Below are 17,672 nucleotides of genomic sequence, written 5' to 3'. Positions count from 1 at the left end.
GATAAAGTTAAATGTGGAGACTCTTATAGTTAAATGTGGATAAAGATTTCGAGCCTATTTTCCAGATAAGCCGCCAGATAAAATTCTTGCATAGCTTCTGAATGATCACTCAACATCTAAAACTATAGATAAACCTTTACAGTCAGATTGAGTCATGCATCAAGATAAAAACAAAGAAGAAAAAAAATATAAGAAGAAAAGAAAAACAGAAAAATAGTGACCTGATTCATCCAAATTGGGAGGGTTGTGACATGTTTCTTATTATCCCAATAGCTATATCCACTTCTCATTTAAAGAACACACATTTTACATTAAACTTGAGTATGAACAAACTACTACCCATAAAAGTTGAATTACACCATCCCCAAGCAAGCACTCCTATGTATTTTCGTTCATCAACTATCATAACCCAGATACAGGATTTCAGCACGACAAGAAGCTTGAAAGAACCTTATTCCTTTATAGTAGTTAGTTACATAAACAGACTAGGTCATGTATCATGAGCCTGTGCATGCTCAGGGCGATGAGTGAACTCATAATCGAGGTGAACAAAAGCCCGCTCGATCTCAGGCAGTAGTTCAAGCTTCTCCTGTAAGGCCTCCCCAATGTCGTGTGCATCTCTCAAGGGCATTTCTGAGGGCAGGACAATATCCACCTCAACAAAGTAGTTCGAGCCGAATGTGTAAGCCCGCACGGTGTCAATGTTTCTTATGGCCTCGTGATGGTTCCAGCATAGGTATGTCAATTTCTGCAGATATTCCGGTGCCGCCGACCGGCCAACCAGAGAGTTCACATTTTCCAGCACAGTCATCGACCATGTATGGATGGTATATAACGCCAGCTGCGCATCAAAATATATTAAGTACAGATGTAGTCAGTCATGTTTGTTTGAAAAACAGTGTCTAGATTTTCAAGAAATGTGAGAATCATGATGCACTCCAGTTTAGAGTTTCCATTCAAATGTAAAGCCTCATAAAGCGATCATAACACAAACAAATATATCTGATTGAGTTGTTTTAGGCTTTCTTTTCTTTTCTTTTCTTCTTCTTTTGGTTTTTCTTTTGGACACAACCTGTGGGTTCACTGTGGCAACAACTTAGACAACATACAGTAATGATACAACTGGATATTACAGATTATTCAATCAAACTATTGGGCCACCATCTACCCAAGAGTTTGCCTATCAGCCAAGTATCAGGTTCTGTTTCTTATATCAGGTGGAGCATTGTAGGAGATAGGTTCATGGGACAGCCAAGTGGCACCACATCAGCTGTCTCATTAAGTTTTCCACCAAGCTTTGCCGTGCTTCCAATAGTCACCATGTATCCTGCCTCATGCAACAACAGCATATAGGTTCCAGTTGCAAACTAAAGCAATCGCTCACACAGTTCATGCTGAGATACAATGGAAAGGGCGATAATGAGTACTACTCACAATGATAGCTCCAACTGGATCAATCCAGTGTTTTATATAATTGCCAAGAAGTGCAGCCACCAGACCAATGACATTTGTAATGACGTCAAAAAAGTGGTCCTTCATGTAGGCCTTGACAATCTCATTGGTGAACGAGCGGCAGTAGAAAACCAGAGCAAGCTTCACTAATGTCACAGATGACATGATGCCTACAACCCATCTCTCTTGCTGCTTTGTCATGCTGAATTCATCTTCCTGCATCAAACAAACAGATAACTGCTGTCTTTAATGCAAGAACACCATAATTGTGATGCTTAAAAGCCTAAACAATGTGCCAGGATTAAGCTAGCAGTATGGTTATCAGGAGCTGATGTAAATATTAGTGGACATCAAGCCGTCATAATTGGATGGTTAGGGAACTTATAAATTGGAATCTTTGTAATGAAGTCTGTAAAAAAACTGAAACCTATACTTGGTTGGTCACTTTGGAATTTATCATGCTGGTGAAGGATGCATATGCCATTTCCATACGGAAGTCTTAGATGGCATAAATGTAAATAAATTCTAATATGTAGTGAACTAACATGGAGGATGCCACTAATCTTCACTAAAATATTAGAAAAGAACTTGTGTCGAGCAAGGAAAAATGAAAATATGCTTGTCTGAGAGTTGAGAGATTTTTTTTGACTTACATCTGATATTAGGGATTGTACCGACTCCAAAATGATCTGAAGGCCCAGCGTTGCCATTATAGATGCAAAAACAAGGATTCCCTGCACAGAATAGCTACATCTAATTGAACAAAATGTGACAGCTCAGGCATAAGATAACAAATTAACCATATATGTTACATTCACTTCATGGAAAAGATATCCACAAAATTGAAAAATATAAATTCCGAGAGAATACAACTTCATATAAGCTAAAATTTAAAGGAATTATATTAGAAAAAGAGGAAGAAAATTATTACGGTTTAAAGAGAGAGCATGTCTGTGGCAGCATAGAACAGAGCAACATATATATCATTCCACTAAATTTGGAGAGAAGAAGGATCACATGAGATTTATCAGAAATGGAGAATGAAAGAGGAGAGAGTGGTTAGACCACGAAATAGTGATGTTTAAATGTCAGGTAGATGCAGAACAATGCAATAGGTGCAATACTAAGACTGAACACTGTCAAGGATGCACATGTGTTAATGTAGTATAGGATATGTAGCCAACTAGCCATGCTGTTATCCAAATATCGTATACTTAAAGAGTAGAACCATGTAGCATAAGATGAATTCATGGAGTTTTCGGACAGCTGGATGCGAGGAAGTGAGATGAGAAGTAAGATTAGTTCTGCAATTTCTATTTTCAAGTCCCATCTACTAGTCTCACTAGACACAACCAAGCGAATGGTTCCAAAGCAACAAGAACTTCGATAGAAGACGATATTGATGGTACTAAGTTGCATAAATTTTGAAACATACATAAAAAAGTTACATGATCAACCTAATGGCTAAATTTATAGTGATCAACAGGTAGAATTATATGGTACAAAATCAGTAGTCATTTCAGGACCATGTGGACATTATTCCAAACAGCTAGGAGGAGAAAGGAAAATGTCTTATCATGCAGCATACATTACTCCAATTATTGTTATAATAAAAGGTGCACTTCAACATAACATTCCATGGAATGTTGATCAAACTATAATCTGCACCAGTGACCATTTTCTGGAAGTCCAGCTGGTGCACACCAAAACCCCTGAGTCTACTGTTTATTGAACAAAACAATACCCCGCGAGCAAGTACATAGAAAAGATGTTTAACAGTCATGATTGTGATTTATACATTTATGCTGGCAGGCATTTAGTGATAGCTTCTGGTAACTCTAGATCTATCTATGTATTCTATTCTATTAAATCCAAATCAGAAGAATGACAAATTAAGGAGCCATTTGTTCATGTGAACAACAATTCAGATTTTCAGAAGAAATACCAAATAAAAATTGCTCTGACTATACTCATGTTTCAAGCACCAAGTGATAATTAGAAGGGAAAAATAAAGAACAAGACAGTCGGAAAAACTACCAGTGGCTGCATGCGCCTTTTCCCAATAGGATACTGATAAGGATTTGTTGTTTGCATGGAGAATGAAGTAAACCATAAGATAAATCCTGATAACAGATCAAGGAGAGAATCTAATGTGGATGCGATAACGGACAACGATCCACTCCTTATTGAAGCATAGACCTTGGCAGCAAAAAGGATCATGTTTGCTATGTTGGATATACGGATAGCTATTTGTTCACTTCTAGCAGTCCTTTCACGTTCTTCCTATACACACCAAAGTAATATCAGTTCACAGACCACTCTGGAGATTTAGAAAGCATGATTCAGCTCCGTTTCAAATTAATCCGCTAAGTAATTACAACCTTTGACATTCCAGGTAGAAATCCACGATCAGCCAATGCATCCATTTTGCCAAAGCTCTCCAGCATTTCCATCTGCTGTTGATAATACTCGGCTACGTCATCTCCTGCACCCATATGTCAAATAAGTATCCTATTTTACACCCTTCAGTTAAATCAATCGATTCTACCAATTAAGATCAAGTTAAGAATGCAAATGAAGAAATAACAAGCTCATCAGTTTTATAAGCACGAAAGAAGCAGAATTGAACAAGAGAGATTTGTTCACTATTACATCGATATCCAAAAGCATTTCAGCTAATAGATGCTACGAGATTGTGCAGACGAAACTGTTTGCAACCAAAGAAAATTCAGACGGATCTTGCAAAGAAAAACATAGACTAATACTAACACAACTGACAATCGATGATCCAAATTTCTGCCGGCACTCAAATTTTCACCTAGTGAAGAACATTCAAGGGATTGTGCAAACAGCTGCTATATCCTACACCATGCCAAATATCTTAATTTTTTCTTTTTGGGTCCTTGAGCCAAAGATCAGTCATCAATCGGTTGTTTATGACAGTCATCCGAAAATTGGTCACAATGTAACTTGTATTATCATTTCTTCCACATCTAAGTCATATGCTTTCTTATTTTAACATATGCCACAGCACAACTTCAATCATCTAAAAACATCGATTCTTCAAGAAAAAGTTGAAGGAAAAAAAAATCAACTTTACGCTATTAGGCAAAAAATCGACCACCACAATCCTCATGATTTGCTCAATCACCTTAGATTCTCACCTACAGCTAACGATTTAAAGTTTCCATCACAAAAATCATTCCACAAACCCAAGATGGGCATCTAAATTGAAAGAAGCGTAAAGAATACCTTCAGATTTCTCGACGGGGAAGCAACAAGGGCTCATGTTTCCTACTCTCTTTCTCCCACCTACCATGTTCGTCCAAAAAGCACCAACCTTTAGCCATCTCTAAAATTTAACAGCGAGAAAGAGGAAAGAAGGGGCATCAAAGGAACCGAATGAATTCGCGCACTACAAAAAGAGAAATGGAAAGAGAAAAGAGGAGAAGTTTAGCACTAATCGCGAAGGAGATTAAAAGGAGAAGCATCTAACCAAGTAAAGAGTCAAAGAAATTCCAAAGAGATAAAGATGAATAATAGGAGATAGAGATAGACAAGAGAACAAGACCTAAGACGCCGAGACAGTCTTGGCGGTCTCGACGGGGGTTCTCTTCGTGCTCCGACCGCCGGAATCTGTCGAAGTTCAAACGCTACGACCGCTCCCGGTCGCCGGGTTCCGTCAAGAGAAGCTCCGATTCCTCGGCATCCCCCTCGGTTCCCGTCGATTCCAGCATCTTTTTTTTCCGGTCGCCGGAATTGGCTCCGGGAGGAAGCCATGGGTTCGGACTTCGGATGGGTATGGACGGTTAACGCTAACGGTGTACAGCGGGAAGTCGTCGGCACGCCTGAACATCCCGCGAGGGCGATGGAGATGGAGTTTCCCGCGAATATCGAGGCACATGCCATGAATATAGACCGGTGGTGACGTGGCAAATTCTTAATGGAGACGCGTGTACGGAGACCGGAACGTAGTGTCCTGGTGATCTAATCTGGCACCGGATGGCTGCACGGGAACAGAAGAGAAGGAAAAAAATAAATAAAAATAATTTTTATATTTCATAAAAAAATTAATTCTCATTGGCTGAAAATTAAAATATTTTTTCTAAAAATAGTCTTAAATTTTTAAATAAAATAAAATAATTTTTTATTAAAAATATAATGAATATATTATATAGAAAAGTAGATGTTTAATCAAACAAAAATTATTTTGGAATATGCCTCTTCCTTATGATCAATTAATTATATAAAAATTATTTTTTCAACCATTTTTTTTTCTTTAATTTCTTTAGATCCTTAAAAATACTTCAAAGATATTTTTTAAAGAAAGCACTTTCTTATTAGCTAAGTTATAGTATCATTTTTCTTACAATACCTTAATTTTTAGAGAGAGAAGCACGGCCATAATATTGGAGAAGGATAATAAAAACGCAACTTTTCTAGATAAATATAAAAAAAAAGTTCCATACTGCATTAAAATTTTTTAAATTTTTGATCTACAAATTGCTTGTTTATCAGATTTTCTTCTGAAGTTTTGATCAAAACAAGATATAATATTCATCTCTCCTGCTGCACTAAAAAAAAAAAAGGTCTTCTAATACATTAACTAGTTTTATTTTCTTTTACAAAACCAGATCGCCGCCACCCCGCCGTCATTTGTCGGCAGTCCAACCAGTGAATCTATTGCTCTGCTTCCCTGTTTCCTAGACCCAACAATTTAGCGGCTGTACATGTCCTTATCACTCTACAACAAGGGATTCGTTGGTTTTATGCACATCAAAAATTTCTCATTGGACCCATCAAAGATGGAATTAGCATAGATGGATGGCATCTACTTAATAAAGGGAAGGTGGCTCTTTTCCCCCTCTTCTACATTTCTTCCAACAGCTGAAGTTGGGAATAGATGCTTGTGAACCTAGTAGACACAATCTATCTACTACGTAGATTGCACTCCATTGATACAGAACAAGACTCTTGTTAGCTAATCCACTCCCTAACTAATTAATGATGGGATTAATTATTTTAAAAAAACCGGTCTTTTGGCTATTACGTAACGCCGTATTTATTGCCCGGTGGGCCCAGACGTTGACCGAGACTTGAACCGTCCATCGAAGTGGGTGGACCGCGACCATGCGAACGACGATATCAAAGGTGGGACCCACTCGCTCCTCCGGGGTCAAAGAGGGCCCACCAACGGTCAAAGAAATCTCGCTGCCAGCTGTCCCAAGATCGCGGACTACGAAATCTATCAGTTGAGTCTCTTTGGATTTTTCAAATGCACGGCGCCGATTGATCCTTCGCGCGAGATTGATTCACGCACAATTGAAATTAGGTGGGCAACAAATCCACCCAACCGCGCAGTTAAATCCTACCCTGTCTTTAAACCCCTCGTCTCTCTCCGCCTCTAGGGTTAGACCGCATCTCCTCTTTCTTTGATGCCAAGCGTCGTAGATCCATGGTAGCCTCTCTCCTTATTCTTTCTCTTCTCCGCCTTTTCTTCTATCCAAGCTTGCGTTTTTTCCCTACTTTAAATAGGCCTGGCGAGAACCGAATTCGCCAAAAGTTGGAAGTTCCAGGTTTTCGCTTTCTCCCCTCGCTGTTTTTTTTTTTTGTGATTTTGTAAGTGTTTTTCGGCCTGAGAATAAATAAAAATCGCTTCTTGGTGTCGGTTTAGAGTTGAGGATTTCGATTGGCTTTTGTCGGGATAGATGAGCCGTCAGCTGATCCAATCTAGGGTTCTTTTGATTTCTTGATCGAGAGGGGTAGTCCAGCAATGGGAGGCGAAGAGGATGCGGCCTCCGGTCCGCTCTCTGGCAGCCGGAAAACCTTCTGGAGGTCGGCGTCGTGGTCCTCTTCCCGGATCTCTGCGCCGGACGACTCCAGCTGTTGTTCTACCGAGGAAAAGAATTCGACCAACGGCCAGTTCCGACGCTACCCGGCTCCTCCCCTGACCCCCAGATCGCAGAGCGGCAAGGCCCGGTCCTGCCTCCCGCCTCTCCAGCCGCTCTCCATCGTCCGCCGGAGCTTGGACGACTGGCCCAAGGCCAGCTGCGACGACGTTGGGGAGTGGCCGCAGCTCCCCACTCCTAGTGGGAAGGCCAGCGCCAACAAGCCCGGTGAGGGCATGGAGCTGGATCTGTCCTTGCTGCGGTCCCAGGTCAAGAAAGATCAGATCGCCTTCTTTGATAAGGAGTGCTCCAAGGTGGCCGACCACATCTACCTCGGTGGAGACTCCGTGGCTAGGAACCGAGAAATCCTTCGCCGGAATGGAATCACCCATGTCCTCAATTGTGTTGGATTCGTTTGCCCGGAGTACTTCAAGTCGGATCTCGTTTATAAGACCCTCTGGTTGCAGGATAGCCCGACAGAGGATATCACGAGTATATTGTATGATGTGTTTGATTACTTTGAGGATGTCCGGGAGCAGGGCGGGAGGGTGTTGGTCCACTGCTGCCAGGGAGTGTCGCGGTCCACCTCTCTGGTTATAGCTTACCTTATGTGGAGGAAAGGACAGAGCTTTGAGGATGCCTTCCAGTATGTTAAGGCTGCGAGGGGGATCGCTAATCCGAACATGGGTTTCGCCTGCCAGCTGCTTCAGTGCCAGAAGAGGGTCCATGCAATCCCGCTGAGCCCCAGTTCGGTGCTGAGGATGTACCGAATGGCACCTCACTCTTCGTATGATCCATTGCATCTAGTACCAAAGATGTTGAATGATCCTTCGCCAGATGCTTTGGATTCAAGGGGCGCATTTATCATTCATGTCCTCTCATCGATTTATGTGTGGATCGGTAAGAATTGCAAGCTAGTAATGGAAAAGGATGCAAAAGCTGCGGCTTTTCAGGTGGTAAGGTACGAGAGGGTGCAGGGGCCTATCATGATGATTGAAGAAGGGGATGAGCCACCAGAGTTCTGGGAGGCATTCGCAAGTGCCCCTTCAAATTCAGACAGTGCCACAAAGATTGACAAGGAACAGATTGGATCAGCAATCAAGGCTGGCATTGGTAAGAGGAGAGTGGAGTCATATGATGGAGACTTTGAGCTTTTCTATAAGGCAATTACTGGAGGTGTTGTGCCAGCATTCTCTTCTTCGGGACCAGGGCAGGAAACCAACCTTCCGGCAAGAGAAAGCAACTGGAGTATTTTGAGGCGTAAGTTTCTAACAAAAGTTTATTCAGATCCTGCATTGGTGAGGGATATGGATCCCCGCATGAACCGAGTGCAGCTTTTGACTGCAGAGGCATCTACATCCCCTCCTTATCTTTCTCCTAGTTCACTTTCCTCTGACTTGAGTATTAGCTCAAAGTGTAGTTCAGAGTCATTTTCCATGTCTCCTTCAACATCCTCCTCTCATTCGCTTACACCATCACCTGCTTCGTCTAACTCGCCTGACCCTTTGCCACCATCATCCAGGCCTTCTCTCCAACCTTCAAGCAATATGGAACCCTTGAAGCATTGTTGGGAATCAGGTTCTTCTCCGTCTAAGGGGCTTGCACGCTCTATTGCTGAAAGAAGGGGAAGCTTTTCACCTCTGAAATTGTCATCACTCAACAAAAATGATGCTCCAGTGTTATCTCGGAAGGTGTTAAATACATCATCTGCAAATGAAGTCGTAGATAGGAATAATAATAACTGCATGTCCAAAGATGATGCTTTAGACAGGGAAGATAATGTAGGGGAAGTTTCAGATGTCAAGTGCACTGGTGATTCTGCTGTTAATAGTTCAGAAAATAGGGTGAACTCTCAGAAAAATCATCTAAATCAAGATGATCAATTGCTGCCTGGTTCAACTGGAAGGGTTGATGTTAGGTTGAAGAGTCCAAACCTGGCACATCTCTTAGTGTATCGCTGGCCTAGTATGGAAGAGCTAGCAACATTCGCTACAGAAGATCTGGATTCCAAAGCAGTGTTTCTTTTCTTGACTCCTAATGCTGGTACAAGTGGAGAGTCAGGTAGGATTTTATATTTGTGGGTAGGAAGGGGCTTCAAACAGGGTAATGATCAAACTCAACTAAAGAGCAGCCAAGATCTAGGACAAGTTATTCCAAATGACTGGCACCGAGTTGGCTGTGAGTTTCTTGATTTAATGGGTCTGCAGAAGGACCTTCCGATTAAGGTGCGTAAATACAATTCAAATTCATTGTTAAATGATGAATTGGTTCCTTATCTCTGTATGTCAGTAAGTTCTACTGCAATTATCGTTATGTGGTCAATGAGTTCTGATGGCTGCATCAGATTTTTACCTACTATCTTTTTTCATTGTTTATTTTTTTTGCTTAATATATTTGTAATCTGATCATAATGACAACCAATTGGTGTAGCACGTTTTGATAAGATCTTTGGCGATAATAGAAAGAGTCGGATGTGTTCTTTAGAGAAACAAGAAAGATATGCCATTGCAATGGATTTGATGTGAAATGTGGGGGCTTTCCACCATACATGCTTAGGTACATGTGTGCAAGCACCCGAACTGGATCTTATCCTGGTTTGACATTATTGGAGGAACATTTGCTGGCAGCATATAATTCTGGACACACTCATTAGTGTGCATAAAGTCATTCACAAGCTCATGCTCCCGCATTTTTGACATTTAATACACAAGCAACCAGTCAATGTTGGGACAAGGTTGAATGGTTAATTATACACCGCTGAACTTTGGTTCGGATGATATGACCCCTTGCCATCTTAGGGAAGGGTGAGGATTCAATTATGCAAGGCATCAGCCACTGCTTTGACCCTCAACTATAAAAAGTCTTGGTTCCACGAGCGGTGCCAAAGGGCTCGGGCTCTGGCTTGGCACTAGTGGAGGTGTAGGGTAGAGGATGGAGAATAGCCCCTCCCATGTTCAAAATAAAAAGAAGTTCACTGTACATTAAATAGGGACATTTGTGAGCATGGGATTGCAAGGATGTTGTTCCATGTGCAGCAGAGTTTGCATGCACGCTATTGAGAACATTCTAGGATTTTCATATGAATACGACAATTACGGAAATAAAATGTAATATTCCATTTTTTTGTCATATGTTATTAGCTGCAAGTCTCTATTGATGAAAACCATCATAATGCCCAATATTTCATGCTAGTAGCTCCATGGGATGGGCCCTGCAATAGGTGTAGGTGTGGTCCACACATGAAAGGGGTTTCAATTGTGGTTTGCACAGTGGATGTATATTTTTAGTTAGGGGTGACAATGTATGACCTGACCTGCCAATATGACTTGCAATTGACCTGCTTTAAGCAGGTTCATGTTTGGCATAAATTTTTCCAGGTCATGAATAGTTTCATTCCAACTTGACCCATTTGTTAGATAGGTCAGTTTCAGGTTTAGAGTCCTGATCTATTTAACCCATCTTGATCCATTAATAGTTGGGTTAGGTCATGACTTGTTTAACCTGTTCAAGACCTCCTCAACCCGTTTAAAACCCGCTTAACCCGTTTAAGACCCGTGTAAACTGTTTAACCTGATTTGATCCATTTATTAAATGGGTTACATGGGTTGGTTTGATAGATTTTTGACCGGACCTGCATCCAAACAAATCCAACCCTGTCGCCCCTATTTTTAGTCTATATGTGTGTTGATTTAGGACAGGTTTTCTTTAAAACAACATATATGCTCATTTATATAGAGGAATACTTCTTTTATCAGACTGTACAAAATGGTTTATATAGAGTACTTCTTTGAGGATTTTTTGGTGAAATTTGGTGGTATATATTTGATATCTTAACTTCAGACGGCACTCAATAGAGAAGGAATAAGGCTATTATCTATGTTTCTTTTTTTTTTCCATACAGTTTGCATTTCAGATAATCGATAGGATATATATAAGCCCTAGATATATATAAGCCCAAAAAACCGGCTTGGCTGGCCCGGTCACATGAAACCAGCTGGGTCAGGCAGGTGTCGCTAGGTCAACTGCAGATCTGGTCTTGTCCTAAGCCCAAACCAGATTAAGGCTTGGTTCACTGGGGTTCCAGTCCAGTCCAGATTTGATAACTGTGTTTGAAACTGTTTAATTTAGCTTGCATTCTTCTATCTAAAGTAGATGATATGTTGGTCGGAGGATGCGGAGTGTAGTATGGTAGTAATGGTGTCTTTGATCCCCACCAGAAGACAGTACTGGTAGGAGTAGAAGATTGTCATGGTGGTGGTACCTATGAATGTAACTGATTTGAGAGAGAACTATGAAGAGCCCCCATGCACCCACACAAATCGAAAGCCCCTGGTTTCCTCTCTTCCTCTTATCTCCTCCATTGCACAGAAACAAATAGCCATTGGGTCAAAAGCATATCTTGGGACATATGTAATATCTTGGTACAAATTTATTGCTTTGCTGTTTACTTTTAAGTCATATTTCATTAGTCTCACCTCAAAAAAGAAAGTTTAGAAAACTCTGATTATAGAATCACTATCCCATGTGTTTTCCCGCTTCAGTGGTGAACTCAATTTGGAGATGGAATAAGCTGATGTGGATTGTGCTCGTCTCTTTTCATGACGATATTTTCATGGTTGGAGTACCAGACATTTGCTTTAGATCTAATCAGTAGATCACATAAATTTGAGGTTCTCACTGTTTCTCTGAGAGATTTGCTGGAGGGAGTTTAAACTGGTAAGACTGAACCATGGATGCACCATGCTCATGAAAACCTTTATCATATATGACATGGACATGGCCAAAGCAAAGCCGAAACTTTTTGCTAGTGTACATTGAGTCAGCTATAATCGAACTTGCCCAATAGGCGAAGTGCAAATTTTGGAGCTGGAATTAGTACTTTGGATTATGTTCTGGTGAGAGAACTAAATAAGTTGGTTGTTAATTGTTACAGTAGGCGGCTTGCTGTTGGAGGAGGAGACTACTTGATTTACATTTGTATTTTCTTTTTGTTTAGAAATTTGGCTGGAGTTGCCAATATATTAGGGAAAAAAAAACTGGTGCAAGATATTGCAATGGAGATGGTGCAGTGTCCGGACTTATCTGGCAGCACTATCCAGACTCATCAAAACAAGATTTCATTAGAACATCATAGGGCCAGATAAGTCCTCTCTGCGCACTATCTCCAACACCATATCTTGCACCGGTTTACTTAGTTTTCAGGTGTAGCTTTCAACTTGCTTCATCTCTTTGGCGCACGCACTAAACATTATTTTATGGCTGGCATAAGGGCAGGCTTTCACAGGCTCCTCCAGAATTGTGGTCATCAAATTTCTCTGCTGATCACTTGTGGCATTTCCTCCTTTATACAACTGACTGCTTACCTATATCCCCTAACTTACCTTTATTGATCCACTATTGATGAAAGAAGATTTATCCTAGTCACCTGTATATCTTGTTTGGGTGCATTTCTTTTCAATAAGGTGCCTCTGTTTTCTTGACAAACGGCATCAAGAAAAGGAAAATCATGGAACAGATTTTTGTGAGAAGGACAGTGGTAGAAAAGGTGTATTTAGGAGGGATAATTAATTTGTCATTCAAAGTGCACATCCCTGTATGAAACTGCTGTTAGTGCAGCTTGTCTGTGCTACATCTGTTTGATTTTTTTTTATATCATAATCCTCAAAGAAAATATTACGATCCGTTTCAACAGAAAGTTGCACCTTAAATTCTTGTTTAGTAATTTGATGCCTTGTCTTGTTCTACTATGTCTAAAAGGTTCTGCTTGCCTCATGTTTCTTTCTGTTTTAATTTTTATCCTTGTTTTATCTCTTCTTTAGTATCAGTGGTTGCTTACTTTGGAATTTCAATGATGACAGGTTGTTAAAGAACAGGAAACAGAGAAATTTCTGGAATTTCTGAATTATCGTTAATTTTAGCACTGCAGTGAAACATTCCAAAAACCTAACAGACTCGATCGCTGCTCGGGTTTCTCTTTCCTCACAATTATCATGCAGTGGAGTATCACATTTTGTTCAAATGGCTGAAAGTGCACAATGATCAGTGAGGTACAAAACAGCTAGGGTTCCATGATCTCAATTCGTGCTAATTTTCTATAAAGGCAATACTTAGTTTCTACTATCATTTTTATAGTCGCAGGAGGCTGCCAGAACGTCACATCTGTGGCTACTTCAGGTTGTGGCACGCTTGGATATACATTGTCCGCTCTCCTTTCAGCTCAGTAAGCTCAGATACCCAAGAAGCTCTGATTTTTTTTTTCTCCTTTTTTTCTAATTTAAAGAACCTTTTGTACATTATCACAACTTGATTCAATATCATTTTGCCTAGTTTATGAGCTGAATTTTTTCTCTTAATGAATCAACCCATCACTTTTTCCATATCTTTTGTTGATGTGCCATTGTTGGTGTTAAGGAGATGATGATTGTTGGAGTCCAGGGGTAGGTGGAGCCCACGGGATCCAAAGGTACTATACTTTTCCTGACTCCATTATGATGTCTATCATCATACGAGCAAGGTTGCACGTGGATTAGGTTGGTTTAGGATTATAATCAATTTCTAATTTTTGAAATTGAAATTGAACCAATAAAGTTTAGGGCAAATGCTACTCATGGAAAAATAATCTATCCATCTGGAGAAGCGTGAGAACATGGATAAGTTGGTCGACATGAAAGTTACTAACTTTTTCATGATATTTACCCAGACATTTACTAGGAAAGGCCTAGGATGGTACACTCGTGCTGTCCAGACCCTAGAGAGGCCCACCTACTCGAGGATGTTAAGGCTCATGCAGGCCATTTTTGTTAGAGTCTTCCAATGGCTTTAACTTGCCATTAAAACAATAAAAAAGAAAATTGGTTTCCAAAACCTCGAGTTTTCATTCGGTCGGTACTTTATGGACCGGAGAGGTGGAGCTGCCTAGTGCACTCCGTGTTGTTTTGTTTTCAGATTTTATTAGGTGTGTTTGTACTCTACGCCTACTCTAGCAAAAAAATAAAAAATAAAAAAAAATAAAAGATTCTAAAATAAATAGTAAGATTACTCATGAATCAACTATTCGAATTCAATTCATGAATTGGACAAATTAGTTCTACTCGGGTCTCCAATCGATCAGATTCACTCCCACCGATGGGGTCACCCAGAGCCCCACCACCTTCACAGCACCTCCTACGGCCTCATAGCCACCATTTCCCTCCTCCACCCAAGAATCGCCACTCTCTGCAGCACGGGCTCTCCTAATGAAATTCCTGAGGAAGGAAAGTGAGGTGGTTGATATGTTGCACGCCAACGTATGGAAGTGATATTGCTGAATTTTTTCATCTAATGTATTAAATTCTATTGCTGAATTTTTTCATCTATTGCTGAAAATCTTGAGGAAAGAAAGTGAGGTGGTTGATATGTTGCACACCAAACGTATGGATGTGATATTGCTGCGCTTGTAACCTACAGATTTGTAGTCTTGAGCAAATCTGTGAGTACTAGGTTACTTGACAGTAACTAGGTGTAGATTTAGCCTATCTTAGTTCTCCATGAGAACCCCTAAATCAGGCATTGTACCATCACAAATGTTTCTGGTGGTTACAATAATAAATGTTGGATAGGCTTAGATGGAGTTTCTCTCCTCCCTTTTTAGTAAAGTAATAAATATATGACACCAACCACTAAAGCATACGCATATAGATAGACACACATATATACTTCCATCATATATCTAAAATGGAGTTAGAGCTCTCCATTCTCTACATAGATACCGGTATTAATAACATTGATATTAATGTGCTCGATCATCATTAAAGCTCATTATTTAATATGCAATGGATATTAATGAGCTGCTATTAAATATTAATATGAGTGTTATTAAAGTTCATTACTTAATATGTAACAGAAATTTGACTACTAAGGTCTTTCATTTATTATAATCAAGAGTGATGTGGGTGGAGATGATGTGATTACTGTATTTGGTTGCACCACGTTGATTCTATATGGCAATGATTTCAAATCACTTTCACTCTTCAAATCACCACCCAATCCAGTGATAGAATTTTTATTCTTGATGTCAGAAATCCATGATCACCCCAAAGCAGTGATCTTGGGTTGAAATTAGATGACAAAAATATGTTTCAATCTAGCAAAAAAATTATACCATCAATATTATATATGATATGATATGATATTAACATTATATATTATATTTATAATAAATAGTATATGATAATATATTATTAATCATATTGTTATTATTATTATTTAATGATAATTTGTAGAAATATACCAATGGTAGTTTTGATATTATATGGTCAGTGATTTTGGACTCCTATAGACTACCAAATGAATTATTCGTGGATACCTGAAAAATTTTTAAAATCACTAGCATGATAAACACTGCAATTTTAGATCATCGTCCGATTAATATGAAAGTTCCCTTATTATTCTTTCAGATTCAGTTTCAAATATTTCTCAGATCCAGTCCACATTCAACAGAGCAAGCTTATTCTGGGAACGAAAGCACTCGAAGAGAGACGATCGGCAGCAGCAACCTCAGGCTGCATCACCTCCAGCAGCAGCACTGCCATCAGATTCAGTCGATATCGTCAAAAGCCCTCCCGGCTCTCACGTCCGCATCGCGGAGATCACGGTCTCGATCATGGCCAGCATCCTCATCATCGTCGCGTGCAAGAGGGACGCAGCAGGGACCATGCCATTCGCTCTGAAAATCATCATCTCGCGCAGTCCCGCCTAAATCCCGGTCAACTGCTATGTGCACCCTCGGAGCGTGGGGGCAGGGCACGGCGGTGAAGTGCAGGAAGCGATGGTCCGTTTCGCCGGTGGCCAGGACCCGGCGCACGCGAGCGAAGCCTCGAAAACAGAAGGAACGCCCTTCAGGGCAGTCATGGCGCCAGGCCATCTGGACGATGACCGTCAGGCCCGGCGGACCGGCCACCGTGCGGATGCTCGGGGCGGCCGGCAGGAATGTTCCATCGGCCAGCTGCCATGTTGCGAAGGTGATCTCCAGCATTCTTCTCTCTCTACGAGACTCGACCAACCGATATCCTCCTCGGAATGGTGGAAAGCTCTCAGCCAAGCGAGCGAGACTCCTCTCCCTTTTAATGCGTAAGAGGGGTGGGGGGCGTAATAGCGAGCGAGAGAGCGAGCTGAGAGTTTTAAGACCGTTGGGTTTGAATGATGACGTAGGGTGGCAGTAACGGTAGTCTGGGAGTGCCCGAGCGGCGTGTTGTTTCGGGGGTTTAATGGTTGAAGGGTGGGATGGTGCTCGTTTCGAATGCGTCCAAACCCGAAAAGGTGCAATTGGTGTTTTGCGAGGATTGGAATGGTGCGCTTGAAAGATAATTAATTTGTTTCAAATGCCAATAGTAAAATTAGATAGTTATACCTCATTATCAAATGCCTTGGGGCTTCAAAGCTCAACAATAGCTTTTTCGTTATGTGGTTAATGATATTGAGACAAAGCTACAGAAATAAAGTTCGGATAGAAATCATGATAAAGCTCAGCAGAAATTTGAATTATGTAACGTCTTGTTTTAGGAGTAATATTGTAGGACTCTGTAGCAATGCAAGACCATATGATTAGATGTGTTCCCAGGCTGGACGGTCAGCTCGGCCTGCTCAAACTTGAACCATTGCGGATAGATCCGCCCTTGTATTTTGAGTCCGATGGGCTAGGCCGATCTAGATCTAAAATACGAGCTGATCTGTAAAACGGGCCAGACTCAAATTTAGGTTCGCCTGGCCTGAGCCGGAGTCGGGTTTAGGTTACCTCGGCCTGTATCTTATATAATATAATATTATATATTTATAGTAGTATATTGGTCAGCCCGGCCGAAGACGAACTGGAGTTTTAGGTTTGCTCGGCCAAAGCCCATATCTTATATAATATAATATCATATAAGAGTCCTTCTCTTCTCTTGCTTCTTTCCTTTCTTCATCAAAGAGTCCTAAGGTTTCTAGCACAAGAACTATTGCAGGTGGTAGAGGGTAGAACGATTCTTCCTCAACTTCTTTCTGTCTTCATCTTTCTCCTCCTTCAAATCTTGAAGGAGTTCAAAAGTGCAAGCGGCACCACATTCTTTTTCCTTCCCTTCTTTCTTTTCATCAGCGAATCCAAGCAATTCCGCGTACGTCTGAGTGAAAAAGCTAAATCCCTCCAATCTCCTCGTGGCCACCATGTTTGCAGCCTGCATTCCCTCCCTTCTTCTCTCTCTCCTCTCCATTACTTCCTCTTCCCGTCCTCCTCACTACTAATGAACGCATCCCTAACTTATAAGGAATGAACAACTCTGGTCCTCCATCGGCCCCGACCCATCGACCATAATTCAT

At 40.9% G+C, this 17,672-nt stretch overlaps 2 protein-coding genes across 8 annotated transcripts; one reads left to right on the top strand and one right to left on the bottom strand.

The window, feature by feature from the left end:
* Positions 1-225: 225 nt before the first annotated feature.
* LOC103710582 (metal tolerance protein 5-like) lies at positions 226-5,299 on the bottom strand. 3 transcript variants are annotated; one of them, XM_008796368.4, is made up of 7 exons: positions 5,024-5,299; positions 4,705-4,867; positions 3,834-3,937; positions 3,490-3,735; positions 2,106-2,186; positions 1,435-1,668; positions 226-841 (listed from the first exon to the last, which is right to left on the bottom strand). In XM_008796368.4, exons 2-7 carry the CDS (start codon positions 4,769-4,771, stop codon positions 491-493), a joined length of 1,083 nt encoding a protein of 360 aa, XP_008794590.2. In that variant the 5' UTR covers positions 4,772-4,867; positions 5,024-5,299; the 3' UTR covers positions 226-490. The 3 variants fall into 3 exon arrangements, with proteins under 3 accessions (XP_008794590.2, XP_008794598.1, XP_008794608.1); XM_008796376.3 differs by lacking the exons at positions 4,705-4,867; positions 5,024-5,299 and adding an exon at positions 4,222-4,437; XM_008796386.3 differs by lacking the exons at positions 4,705-4,867; positions 5,024-5,299 and adding an exon at positions 4,105-4,173.
* Positions 5,300-6,818: 1,519 nt separating this feature from the next.
* On the top strand, positions 6,819-16,862 carry LOC103710609 (protein-tyrosine-phosphatase MKP1). Of its 5 annotated transcripts, XM_039124215.1 has the most exons (5): positions 6,819-9,565; positions 13,199-13,387; positions 13,473-13,560; positions 13,752-13,803; positions 15,776-16,862. In XM_039124215.1, exons 1-2 carry the CDS (start codon positions 7,226-7,228, stop codon positions 13,250-13,252), a joined length of 2,394 nt encoding a protein of 797 aa, XP_038980143.1. In that variant the 5' UTR covers positions 6,819-7,225; the 3' UTR covers positions 13,253-13,387; positions 13,473-13,560; positions 13,752-13,803; positions 15,776-16,862. The 5 variants fall into 5 exon arrangements, with proteins under 5 accessions (XP_038980143.1, XP_038980142.1, XP_038980141.1 ...); XM_039124214.1 differs by lacking the exon at positions 13,752-13,803; XM_039124213.1 differs by lacking the exons at positions 13,752-13,803; positions 15,776-16,862 and having other exon boundaries at positions 6,819-7,028; positions 7,127-9,565; positions 13,473-13,717.
* The last annotated feature ends 810 nt before the right edge of the window (positions 16,863-17,672 follow it).

Source organism: Phoenix dactylifera, chromosome 3, assembly GCF_009389715.1.
Source record: "Phoenix dactylifera cultivar Barhee BC4 chromosome 3, palm_55x_up_171113_PBpolish2nd_filt_p, whole genome shotgun sequence".
Lineage (NCBI taxonomy): Eukaryota > Viridiplantae > Streptophyta > Magnoliopsida > Arecales > Arecaceae > Phoenix > Phoenix dactylifera.
The sequence above is the reverse complement of the archived record's forward strand: the minus strand, read 5'-3'. Positions and strand labels throughout refer to the sequence as shown.

Excerpts from the sequence above, each read along its gene's own strand:
- LOC103710582 (XM_008796368.4), bottom strand. The coding sequence starts at position 4,771 with ATGGTAGGTGGGAGAAAGAGAGTAGGAAACATGAGCCCTTGTTGCTTC. Across the intron at positions 3,938-4,704 it reads CCCCGTCGAGAAATCTGAAG|GAGATGACGTAGCCGAGTAT; the intron begins GTATTCTTTACG and ends ATATGGGTGCAG. Across the intron at positions 1,669-2,105 it reads TACAATCCCTAATATCAGAT|GAAGATGAATTCAGCATGAC; the intron begins GTAAGTCAAAAA and ends TGTTTGATGCAG.
- LOC103710609 (XM_039124214.1), top strand. The coding sequence starts at position 7,226 with ATGGGAGGCGAAGAGGATGCGGCCTCCGGTCCGCTCTCTGGCAGCCGG. Across the intron at positions 9,566-13,198 it reads AGAAGGACCTTCCGATTAAG|GTTGTTAAAGAACAGGAAAC; the intron begins GTGCGTAAATAC and ends CAATGATGACAG.